This window comes from Trachurus japonicus, chromosome 2, assembly GCF_045865225.1.
Source record: "Trachurus japonicus isolate A0001 chromosome 2, Traja_1.0".
Lineage (NCBI taxonomy): Eukaryota > Metazoa > Chordata > Actinopteri > Carangiformes > Carangidae > Trachurus > Trachurus japonicus.
The window spans coordinates 1,881,690-1,894,535 of record NC_140908.1 but is presented as its reverse complement, the minus strand read 5'-3'; the positions used below and the strand labels follow the sequence as shown (position 1 = coordinate 1,894,535).

Sequence of the window (12,846 nt, the reverse complement as noted above, 5' to 3'; positions counted from 1 at the left end):
GTTAACCTAATGTGGTTACAGCTCCTCCATATCAGTGCTTATAGAAAGATGATCATGTGTCTGTCTGATCAGCTCTGTCTTGACCTTAAGATCGTGGGTTTGATTCCCATGTTGACAGAGATGGCACAACCCGCAGTAGCTCCCGTGGCCCATTCAAAATTTCCCGAGAGGAAATTTTCTAGTTCTCATCTGTTGTTCTACTGCCTCACTACATCACAACTGATCACAACTCTTTTTTTCATTTGTGTTTGGAAACATGTTGTGTGGATATTTGCACTACAATACTTAACTGTGTTGTCAGAGTAGACTGCCGCTGTTGGCCACCTGTGTGTCCTCATGCTGCTTTTAGGTGACATGGGAACTAAACCTTTTTGCTGCCTCTTTTAGTTTGACAGATCTACGGACTGACTCACAACACATCAGCCTCTCTGGTCCTGTGGCTCCATCTAGTGGACTGAGAGTAGAAATGCAGCATCTTCATCTTCTTATCACTGAAACAGAGAAGAAGAGCCAATCAGTGGAGGTGTAGCTGGGCACATGATGGACATGTGAGCTGGTAATAATGTGTGTTTCCTCTGCAGGTGAAGCTACAAAGTGTGTGGGAGCTCAGCAGCATGGATCAGTTTGAGAACAAGGAGGAGAGAGCGCCTCCCTCTAAGAAACTGGAACATCAAAGTCAGACCACAGGTCAAAGGTCAGATGAGGATCTCCAATTGTCCATGACTCAGAACACTGCTCCATCATTATTATTCACATTAAAAGCTCTGTGTGTGTTAGGGACAGAGACAAACAACAGACTTCTGGACCTGGACCTGAACCCAGCATAGTGTCCATGAAGAGCGACCGGTCCATGGATCCGCCTCTTAAATTCAGTCCATCTGTTGATGAAAGGTCTGAACTTAAAACTGTCCAAATCTTTTCTACCAAATGTTGTGTTTATTAACAGATTGAAATATTTTTCAGCAGTTTTTGATCCAACATGCACATTTATCAGTTGTGTTGTTGTTTCAGGATCCAGCAGCAGAGACCAGACTCTCCTGAACCCAGCTGTCCGGCTTTAAAAAGCGAACATTCAAAGGACTGGGAAAATGAGTTTAAAGAAAGACAAGGATCAGCTGATCAGACGTAAGCTGTATCTGAAACTCTGACTCAGGTTAATGTAGAAAACAACCAGTTGTATGAGGTGTTGTTGGACCAGGTCAGAGGTCAAAGTGTCTCTGTGTTGTGAACATCCACACTGGAAGGTGGAGGTCAAACTGTGAGGGGTGGTGAGAGCTGTAGGACTGAACCAAACACTGAGCTGAAGCTACAAACAGCTGCAGACTGAGCTGTTGATTCTCAGTGGGATCAGCAGGACTAGTCAACCTTCACCTCTACAGGGAGGCGTCTGATTGGCTGTCACATCAAACCTGACTTCATGGACCTTCAGCTTGTGTGTGTCTCTGTGTGGACAGACATGATGTGAGCTCATTCTCCATGATTCCTCCACAGAGTGGACCAGGAGAGCTCAGAGGTTCCCAGTGGTCAGTCTGCCCAGCAGCATCAAACACAGCTGGACTCCATATTTAAGGTGAGGACATGTCCAACAGCTGCTGTTACATCTGTTGTGTTCACAATCATCTCCATGCTGCACTGTGACACCAGTGGATTGTCAGTCTGTCCAACATGGATCTGATGTTTGGCTCCATGGTTTTAGTTTGATGCTGTCACTCATGGAGTTTCTGTTCCAGCTGCTGGAGGAGAACATGGTCACTTTTTTCAAGAACGAGCTGAAGAAGATCCACGAGTCTCTGAGTCCAGATTACCCAGAATGCTCAGGAAGTCAGAGGGAGGATGAGGAGGTGTTGGATGGTGAGGACGAAGAGCAGAAGAGGCAGAGAATCAGCAGAGAGGCATTAGTGAAGATCACAGTGAACTTCCTGAGGAAGATGAAGGAGGAGGAGCTGGCTGAGTGTCTGCAGAGGAGTAAGTTTCTCGAAAGATTCAACATGATGGACAAATGAGATATTTGAATCATGACACCTATTGGAATCAATGATTTCACATCATGTTCTCCATGAGTCAGTTGTTGATTGGATTTCTTCTATAATTCTTCTGTATTTATTGGACATTATAGGAGGAGCTAACAGTGCAACACTGTTTTGAATCTTCCTTCTCTCTTGCAGCTTAAAAAGTTAAGATAAATGTGCTCTTGTGTTCTTTCAGGGTCTCCTGCTATGTGCCAGCAGAACCTTAAATCTGCCCTGAAGGAAAAGTTCCAGTGTGTGTTTGAGGGGATCTCTAAAGCAGGAAACCCAACTCCTCTGAACCAGATCTACACAGATCTCTACATCACAGAGGGAGGGACTGGAGAGGTCAATGATGAACATGAGGTCACACAGATTGAAACGGCGTCCAGGAAACCAGACAGACCAGAAACAACCATCAGACAAGAAGACATCTTTAAAGTTCCACCTGGAAGAGACGGACCAATCAGAACAGCAATGACAATGGGAATGGCTGGCATTGGGAAAACAGTCTTAACACAGAAGTTCACTCTGGACTGGGCTGAAGACAAAACCAACCAGGACATACACTTCACATTTCCCTTCACCTTCAGAGATCTGAATGTGCTGAAAGAAAAAAAGTTCAGCTTGGTGGAACTTGTTCATCTCTTCTTCTCTGAAACCAAAGAAGCAGGAATCTGCAGGTTTGATCAGTTCCAGGTGGTCTTCATCTTTGACGGTCTGGACGAGTATCGACTTCCTCTGGACTTCCACAACACTGAGATCCTGACTGATGTGACAGAGTCCACCTTAGTGGACGTGCTGCTGATCAACCTCATCAAGGGGAACCTGCTTCCCTCTGCTCGCCTCTGGATAACCACACGACCTGCAGCGTCCAATCAGATCCCTCCTGAGTGTGTTGACATGGTGACAGAGGTCAGAGGGTTCACTGACCCACAGAAGGAGCAGTACTTCAGGAAGAGGTTCAGAGATAAGGAGCAGGCCAAGAAGATCATCTCGCACATCAAGACCTCACGAAGCCTCCACATCATGTGCCACATCCCAGTCTTCTGCTGGATCACTGCTACAGTTCTGGAGGAGGTGTTGAAGACCAGAGAGGGAGGAGAGCTGCCCAAGACCCTGACTGAGATGTACATCCACTTCCTGGTGGTTCAACTGAAACTGAACAAGGTCAAGTACAATGGAGGAGCTGAGACAGATCCACACTGGAGCCAAAAGAGCAGGAAGATGATTATGTCTCTGGGAAAACTGGCTTTTGAGCAGCTGCAGAAAGGAAACCCGATCTTCCATGAATCAGACCTGACAGAGTGTGGCATCGATATCAGAGCAGCCTCAGTGTACTCAGGAGTGTTCACACAGATCTTTAAAGAGGAGAAAGGCCTGTACCAGGACAAGGTGTTCTGCTTTGTCCAGCTGAGTGTTCAGGAGTTTCTGGCTGCTCTTCATGTTCATCTGACCTTCATGAACTCTGGACTCAACTTGATGTCACAAAGAACATCAAAAAAGCCCATGAAACAAAAAAAGAAATTTGTTCACTACTTCCAGAGCGCTGTGGACGAGGTCTTAAAGAGTCCAAATGGACACCTGGACTTGTTTCTCCGCTTCCTCCTGGGTCTTTCTCTGCCAACCAATCAGACTCTCCTACGAGGTCTGATGACTCTGACAGGAAGTACCCCAGATACCAATCAGGAGACAGTCCAGTACAGAAGATTGAAGAGATTCCATCTGCAGAGAAAAGCATCAACCTGTTCCACTGTCTGAATGAAGTGAATGATCGTTCTCTAGTGAAGCAGATCCCAAAATCCCTGAGATCAGGACTTCTCTCCACAGATGAAATGTCTCCTGCTCAGTTGTCGGCTCTGGTCTACATCTTACTGTCATCAGAAGAACATCTGGACGAGATTGACCTGAAGAAATACTCTGCTTCAGAGGAGGTTCTTCTGAGGCTGCTGCCAGTGCTCAAAGCCTCCTACAAAGCTCTGTAAGTGTAGTGATAGTTAGATCCATTCATTATTATAAAAAACAACAACAATTCTTTCTTTTCAACAGAACAGAATATAATATCTTGTCTTCTTTAATTCCTCATGATCATCTCTTCAGATTGAGCGACTGTAACCTCTCAGAGAGAAGCTGTGAAACTCTGTCCTCAGTCCTCAGCTCCCAGTCCTCTAGTCTCAGACACCTGGACCTGAGTAACAACGACCTGCAGGACTCTGGAGTCAAGGTCCTGTCTGGTGGACTGCAGAGTCCACACTGTAGACTGGAGACCCTCAGGTGAGGATCCATCCAGCTGTTGATCCGATGACACTTGAACATACCTCCAGGTGTTGACAGAGGGTTCCTGTGTGTTGTTGTGTATCATCACAACATGAAGACTCCAGCTTCTTCTTCTCTTCTTCTTTCAGCATGGAGCCTGATGGAGTCCGATGGTTGACACCAGGTCTGAGGAAGTGTAAGTGTGTTTGGACTTTGATTCATGGAAACAAAGCAGCACATTCAACCATCTTCACACTGTCGCATCACTGACGTCATGAGTCTTCATCTAACTGTCATGAACTGATCAGATGATCAATAACTTCAGCTGTCTCTTGTTTCTCCATCAGATTCCTGTCAACTCACAATCGACATGAACACAGTGAACACAAAGATCAAACTCTCCAACGACAACAGGAAGGTGACACATGTGGAGGAGGATCAGTCATATCCTGATCATTCTGACAGATTTAAACACTGGCCTCAGGTGTTGTGTTCAACTGGTCTGACTGGTCGCTGTTACTGGGAGGTTGAATGGAAAGGAGCTGTTGATGTGTCAGTGAGTTACAGAGGAATCCAAAGGAAAGGAAAAAGTGAGACTTGCAGGTTTGGAGGGAACGATCAGTCCTGGTGTCTGAAATGTTGTGATGATGGTTTCACTGTCAGTCACAATAAAACAGTAACATTCTGCTCTTCCTCCGTCTCTAACAAAGTAGCAGTATGTGGACTGTCCTGCTGGCTCTCTGTCTTTCTACAGAGTCTCCTCTGACTCACTGATCCACATCCACACCTTCAACACCACCTTCTCTGAACCTCTGTATACTGGGTTTAGGTTCAGGTCGTGGCGCTGGATTCACTCTTCAGTGTCTCTGTGTTCGGTGTAGTCCTCACTTTGTGTCCTTTGTGTTTCAAGTAAGCCCTGCTCACCAAAATTAAGGCAACACTCAGGCCCAGTCCCATTTCTTCTCCGCTAGCACTAGCAATTGGTCTTGAGTGGCCTCCAAAGGGAGATACCCTTGACGATGAATTGAGAAGTGAGAAGTGAGAAGTGTTACGTGCGTTCACACTAAAATCTTCCAAAGCGTCAAAAACGCTCGAGGGTGGGCTTCAGACAAGACAGCTCCCAAAATGGCAAATATTTTCAGCCGCTTTGGCTGCTCGTCACTGATTGACGTCAAAGTTCGATCGTACTGGTCATTGGGGAGCCGAAATACAAAAAAAGAAAAAAAAGGCAGCCGAAGGACCCCTCTATTCCGTCAGGTTGCCGCCATTTGCCGCTGAACCGCGTCATAGCTAATTACCATAAAGTTAACAGTGGCTTAACTTCCCGTTTGGTGACGTTTTGGACGCTTGGGAAGCGCGGCGACGCCAGGTGACGCTTTGGTCGCTCAGTGTCGCCGGGTTCTCATTGAAAATGAATTGACTTCCGTTGTTTTGACACTTTGGAAGTTTTTGGTGTGAATGCACAGTTAGAAATAGAGCTCTTGGTGTAGCTGACATATTCACCAACATCACACATAATGACAAAGTGGGAGTGACAACTTGTAGTGTTTTGAAAATGCCAGCTCCAGCGGTTGTGTTACCTGGCGTGTGGGCTTTGACGATCTTTCTTTGTTTGATGAACCAACGTAGATATGCAGAAAACAGAAGACACCTTTGCCGCTTTTCATCTTCCACTATACGTTCGTGGTCTGCACCTGGCCTCCCTCCGATTTAAGGGGGGGTTTTAAGGGTTGAAAAGCACTTCCCCTTGCTCTTGAAAGTATTGGGACACCCTTATCCTTACACGAGAATGCGCAAAACCAAGTGCTAGGGACAAACAATCTGTGTTTTGTTCTTTTTTAAACAGACATATGAAGGATTGTAATAACCTTGACATGTTTCAACTATCTGCTGTAGCCTCCCTCAGAAGGGTCACCTGATGTTTCTGTGACGTGTCTTTATCAGCTGATGCTCTGCATCTGAGGAAGACTACAGCAGATGGTTGAACCATTTACAATCCTTCATATCTGTCTAAAACAACAAAACACTGATTGTCTAACTGAAGACATAATGAACCTAATCGGACTGCTAGGGCCAAAATCGAGCGCAAGTGGTTAGTCGTGTCAGTAGGCTACCAAACTAAGTCTTTTAATCTTCCGTCAATCCGTTCATTTAGGAAGCAAAAGTAAGAAACCTATGAAACGAGATAGGTAGACAGCAATTTTTTCGGCAAAAACTACTTTATAATTTTTCAATATGGTTAAAATGTTTGCCTGGGGTAGCAATAGCGACTCATGAACGTATTCCCGGAGTCATTTTTATCCCATTCCCCAAACCCAAGACATCAATAAACATACTTACATATTACTTTAACCTTCAAAGTTATCTAGCAAACGTAACATTACCGTTGCTAATGTCTTTTGAACTTTGTGAAGTTTTATGAGGAGAAACGGGAGATCGGCGGAGATCTAGCGTTAGCTTGTAGCTAGTGTTAGCTAGCACTGTTGGGTACTAGCTAGTGAGTGACCAAAACAATGATTTTTCCCCACTTTTCAGAAAAGTCAGTTAATGCCCGTTCAATCGCTCTTTAGCCACGTCTGTCTTCTATCACGACACCATTTTTCTCATGTATAAGTTAATTCAAAATTTCCTAACAAGCAATTTAAATCTGCCTAATTTTCAATAGTTTCCAATGGAAGTTAACCCTTCCGTGACCATTGTTTGTCCAACCTAGCAACAGTAACCGTGGAGGACAGGACTTGACAAAGGGTTAAATCTGCTTTTGTGCAAATTAAAGTGACAACAGATGAAATGGGGAGGCAAAACCAAGACAAGCCACCAAAAGGAGACTGGTTTTGCATGTGTTGGCACAGACAACTCTCCGTGTCCTGCAGGGACAGGCTATCCACCACTTTATTTTCCCATGATCCATTGCGTCACACCACAACGGAAGTCGGTTTTCAACCCCGTAGTAGCATTCTAGCGAGCGGCTAAAACTGGTAGCATTAGCGGCTAACTGGTAGCGTTAGCCACCGGTGTAGGCACCACATGTGGGGGCTCCGGGCTGCCAAAACCGCCCTGACTAATCTGATGTTTGTTAAGTCTATAAAATGAATTATTGAACAAACACCACCACTTCTGTGTGCACGCCTCTGCAACTAGTCATGGTTATCGTAGCCGTTAGCTTTGCTGCTGCTGACAGCTAACAGCAGCAGCAAACCAACAGCAGGACGTCAGCTGTTAAAACCCTCCCGTTGTGGGACACAACATGAAACTACTCCAGTTAGCTCAGTCATGTTGTAACAAAGATATCCGCTGGAAAAAATATTTTTTTCATGGGCTGTTTATTGAGTTATTTAAGACACTGCTAACGGCTAACGGTTAGCAGCTATTTAACGTTAATCTAAAATGTAATGAATGGAGTGTCATGGCGACACCCAGCGTCGTTCTCCGGAAAGTGGTGGATAGAAGTGCATGGAAGATGTTTCTGACCAGACTGTCAGATATCAGAAGCAGCCTAGACATTTTGGGTGGTGGTCTTGGTTTTTATTGACTGTTGTTTTGTCACTTTGTTCTCCACAAATTGTCGAATGTAGATCAGTTAAGATTTCCAACTTGAATAATCCGATGTGCAGTATAAGTGTTACCATAATTGTTTCGAGCAGCGTATTTACACAGCATTTTGCTTAGAGCACTATTTAGAAATATGTTCTGCTTTCACTAATTTTCAGTGTACCTTTATTAAGTGCAACATACACTATTTGACTGAAACTTCAAACAACATTAAATAATATATAAACTTGAACTTGAATATAATAATAACATAATAAAGAAGATAGAAAATGCTTTCCAGTCTATGTGTTTTTCATTTACTTACCACCAGCCACACACTTCTGTCCTTATCCAGTTTTGATGAGATGAGAAGGTTTGATGTAATTTTTTCCGCATCAACCTTTGTATTGCTTCTCAATCAGTCTCAATATCTGTGCCAACAGAGTCAATATTTTTAATAACCATTCTGATGTGCATGTTTTAACAACAGCAATACACAGGCCCAAGGATGGACGTCAGAGTAACTGCGACAAAACACAGAGTGGCTGAAATTAATGACTGCAGCCGGTGGATGAAGTGCCTCCACTTTTGATAATGTGTCGTTAAAATGTCTTTGCTTTGAGCTCAGCCCGTCTGACTTTTGCCTCATCATGCCATTACCTCCCCCCTTCCTGAACATATGAGTGTGTGTGTGTGTGTAATGGATTGAATAGAGGTTCAAGGCTGTGAAAGCGGTCTAATGGGTTTATATTTACCTGCTTGCCTCCAGATGCTCCTCAATTTGTTCCATTAGAAAAACAACAACAACAAAAAAGAACAGCCCTTTGGAGGAATTACTTTACTATTACTGAGTGACAGGAAGGACTGAGGCTTTAGTTCTGCTGCACAAACATTTTATATAACCTTGATGCAAACACTGGACTTTTAACATTTATCATATATTAAACACCAAAGCTGATGCACATGAACATTGACCTGACACTAAGATAAAACTAGAAAACTTGAGATAGAATTGTTGTTTCTCTGTTGCAGCATGTTTCAAACACATTTAAACAAACTCAAGGATTTTTTTTTTTTGTCTACAAAGAACGCTAAAACAAAACAGGCTTGTGACATACGAAGAGGTTTCAGTAGATGTATGTAGAGCGTTTGGAGAGTTTCCTGCCTCAGTGGGGATGAAGCAAAGAAAACTGAAAGGGCCTGAAAGAGACGTGGCAATAGGGTAAAGAGCTTCGGCTCATGTGCAACATAGAGGCTTGAAGAGAAGCCCTTAACCCCCTTGTTGTCCTCCTGGTCAAGGGAGGAAGGAAGGAAGGACAAAGGGAAAGATGGGAGGAAAGAAGGAAGGGGAAAAGGAAGGAAAGATAGAAGGAGGGAGGGAACAGATTGGACAAATTGGGTCAAAAAGGAAAGAAGAAGTAAGGACGAAGGAAGGAAGGAAGGCAGTGAGGGAAAAAGGATTGTGGAAAAAAGGAAGGGAAAAGGGAAGGAAAGAGGAGGGAGGGAATAGCTTTGTTCGAGGAAGAAGGAAGAAGGGGAAGAAGGAAGGGAAAAGGGAAAGAAAGAAAGATGGAGGGATAGGGAACAGATCAGGTCAGTTGGATCAAAACAGGAAGGAAGAAGAAGTAAGGACGAAGGGAAGGAAGGAAAAAAGGACTGTGGAAGGAAGGAAGGAAGGAAGGAAGGAAGGAAGGAAGGATGGAGGAGCCTGAAAGAGATGCTTGGTATCTGTCACCTTTCCCCCAGCGGTGCGTTAAGTGAAGATAAACCCGCGTGGAGCAGCAGCATCGGTCACACTGAGCATCCAGACAAAGGGAGGACGCTGCAGCAGCTGCGTCCGTGTGTAATAGTAAACCCGTCGCCCGCAGGTTTGAATCCCGTCTTCCCCTCCGGTGATGACATGACGGCTCCGTGTTAATCTGCCAGATCTGCCGCCGCCGCCTGACATTTAACACTGAGCAGCGGAGGCGTTGAACGTCACCTGCCAGTTTGGTGCTTGTGTGTGTTATAACTTTGTAAAGTGTTGAACTCACCGGTTTTTGAGCGGTTGCTGTTCGTTTGTCGGTCCTGAAAACGGAGCAGAAAGCAGATGAGCCGTTAAAAGATAAAGAACATATTGCAAAAACATTGACTTCTCACATTGAATATGATAAAAGTTCAGCTTGTGGAGTTACAGGGAAACTGTGTGTGTGTGTTTGTGTGTGGGAGGAGGATGAGGTATGTTTCATTGATCGTCCATTTTCAATGCAGCCGTGTGTGTTTACGAGCATGAATGAATGTTGGTGATGACGTTTTGTCTGTGTGTGTGTCTCTGTGTGTGTGTGTCTGTGTGTGTGCGTGTGTGTGTCCTTGGCTGACAGAATATAAAAGTCAGCCCAACGGTCAGAGCGACAGAAGAGGAGAGGAACGACAGAAATCTCCATCCGACGGCCGAACGACAAGAAAACACCAGCAATAAGAAAAAGGACGAAGAGACAGAGACAGGACGGTGCGGTGAGACATTCTTTACTCTGCTTAAATATGATCTCAGTTACACTAATTAGTCTAATTTTAACTTTACAAAGTTTCACCAAATCTTTCTCAGCAACAGAACTGAATCTAAATGGATGATTTATGAAATAAAAGACAAGATTACGTTAAATTAATTAATAGTATGGCTGTAAAAAGCTAAGAATAAACACAAGTTTGAGATATATATTGTTGCTATAATTACAGAGAATAATTTTGTGAATATCTTTTATATAATCTTAAATATATGGTATATTAGGTTTATGCAATAAACGTCTGAATTCTTTTGATAAAAAAACATTGGATTATCTGAAAAATCACAAAGCTGAAGGGGGAACGGTTTTCTGCCATCATGATATTAACAATATATTGTATTTATTAACATGTACGCGTGTTGTTGTTTTAATACATCAATTAATAGAAACTGGAAATAATCATACCGTTATACCACATGAAGTTACAAGAAAAATATATACTATACAAGATTTTCTGTATGGATATATATATTATATTATATTATATATATATGTTTGGGTTTCATTTGTGTCCTCGTCTCTGATTGTCCAACAGGAGAATGTGTCCTGCGTGGCTATTGGTGGCGGTGGTGGTTGTGGGCGTGGCCAGAGGAGCCGTCGGTCGGTGCTGGGAGCGTCCGAGCTGCCACGACCTGAGCTCCGAGAGCAGCATCATGGTAACACACACACAATTTTTATTAGTTTTTTATTTTAATTCAGTCTTTCAGTTTGATTTTTTATCTAAGTTTAGTTTTAGTGAGTTCAACAAGTGATGAATCAGTTTTAGTTTAGTTTTTATTTTAGAGGAATTGACTAGTTTTTAGTTTTTATTGAGTCTTAGTCTTAGTTGTAGTTTCTATTTAAGTCTTAGTTGTAGTTGTTCAGGTTTTAGAAGAAAGCCGTCAGAAAGCTGTCAGACCTCTGAAGATTAACTTGTTCTCTTTTAGTTGCATCCATCCCATAATGTTCCCATCAGTCCTCATCAGGTTCCATTCACTCTTATCTCCCTGTGGGTCGTACTCCAGGTCGTCCATATTGAGCTGTGGCGTTTTCTTCCTGCAGCTTTAGACATCGACAAGAAAACTACAACTAAGCTGCTGTTATCTGACTCTACTGTAGTTTTGCATTGGTCATTGTAGTTTTTATTTTTATTTCAGTTTCCTAAATTATTTTTTCACTGTTAGTTTGAGTTTTAGTGAACTATAATAACCCTACAACTCTGTGTACTTGTATTGTTGCATCACTTCCTTCTCACCTTCCTGCAGGACTGCATCCAGCTCTGCCGCTCTGACCTCAGCGCCGAGACCCCCGTCGTCCCGGGCTCCGCCCACCTCCAACCTCCGCCTCTGTCGGACCCCTCTTCCTTCGTCCTCCCGTCCTCCTCCTCCTCCTCCTTCATCCTCCCATCCTCCTCCTCCTCCTCCTCGCCTCAGGCCAAGCGCTCCTACTCCATGGAGCACTTCCGCTGGGGGAAGCCGGTCGGCCGCAAGCGTCGCCCCGTCAAGGTCTACACCTCCAACGGCGTGGAGGAGGAGTCCGCCGAGGTGTTCCCCGGAGAGATGAGGAGGCGCGAGCTGACCAGCGAGCTGCTGGAGGACAAGGTGCAGGAGGTGATGGAGGCGGCGGAGGCAGCGGAGGAGGAGGCGGAGGAGGAGCAGCAGCAGCTCCTGAGCGGAGAGAAGAAAGACGGTTCGTACAAGATGAAGCACTTTCGCTGGAGCGGGCCACCGGAGAGCAAACGCTACGGCGGCTTCATGAAGAGCTGGGACGAGCGCAGCCAGAGGCCGCTGCTCACGCTGTTCAAGAACGTCATCAACAAAGACGGACAGCAGCAGAAGTGAGGGAGAGAGGGAGGGAGGAAAGAGGGAGACAGAGAGAGATAGATAACTTTTTACCTAGGTGAGAGGCAGGAAGCAGGGTTCTGATTGGCCGAGGGAGCTCGTTAGCGGAGGAGGATGGTGACCAATAAAAAGCTCTGATGGTTTTTGTTGTTTGTGTTTGAACCTGAATGAATGGGAGAGAGACACAGAGAGAGAGAGAGAGAGAGAGAGAGAGAGAGACGTTTTGATATTTATTGATTATTGATGTAAATAACTGTAAATTATATGAAAACATAAAGAGATATTTGCAAGCAATGAAGAGACGTCTTTACTATCTATCTATCTATCTATCTATCTATCTATCTATCTATCTATCTATCTATCTATCTATCTATCTATCTATCTATCTATCTATCTATCTATCTATCTATCTATCTATCTATCTATCTATCAGTGTTCTCACCAGTTTTCCGATCAGTTGTTCTCTGACTGACGAGCTCTGGACCGTGGAACCGGTTCTGAAACGTAAAACAAACCTGAGAGATAATTAATGATGAAATGAATGAAATGAAATCAGGAAAATAAACAACAGACGACACAGATCAAAGAGTCAATAGACAAAACACATTGGAACCATTTATTGATAATTTATTAGAGCAAAAACAACAGGGACAAAAGGTCACAATCAATTAATAAATCAATCAATCTAAT

At 44.0% G+C, this 12,846-nt stretch overlaps 2 protein-coding genes across 2 annotated transcripts; both read left to right on the top strand.

The window, feature by feature from the left end:
* The first annotated feature begins 281 nt into the window (after positions 1 to 281).
* LOC146990509 (protein NLRC3-like) lies at positions 282 to 5,264 on the top strand. The gene is made up of 7 exons (XM_085794940.1): positions 282 to 694; positions 778 to 891; positions 1,012 to 1,570; positions 1,731 to 1,965; positions 2,206 to 3,987; positions 4,107 to 4,458; positions 4,610 to 5,264. Exons 4-5 carry the CDS (start codon positions 1,746 to 1,748, stop codon positions 3,765 to 3,767), a joined length of 1,782 nt encoding a protein of 593 aa, XP_085651066.1. The 5' UTR covers positions 282 to 694; positions 778 to 891; positions 1,012 to 1,570; positions 1,731 to 1,745; the 3' UTR covers positions 3,768 to 3,987; positions 4,107 to 4,458; positions 4,610 to 5,264.
* A 5,582-nt stretch (positions 5,265 to 10,846) lies between these two features.
* Positions 10,847 to 12,193, top strand: LOC146990508 (pro-opiomelanocortin-like). Its single transcript, XM_085802990.1, has 2 exons — positions 10,847 to 10,992; positions 11,581 to 12,193. Exons 1-2 carry the CDS (start codon positions 10,876 to 10,878, stop codon positions 12,154 to 12,156), a joined length of 693 nt encoding a protein of 230 aa, XP_085659116.1. The 5' UTR covers positions 10,847 to 10,875; the 3' UTR covers positions 12,157 to 12,193.
* The last annotated feature ends 653 nt before the right edge of the window (positions 12,194 to 12,846 follow it).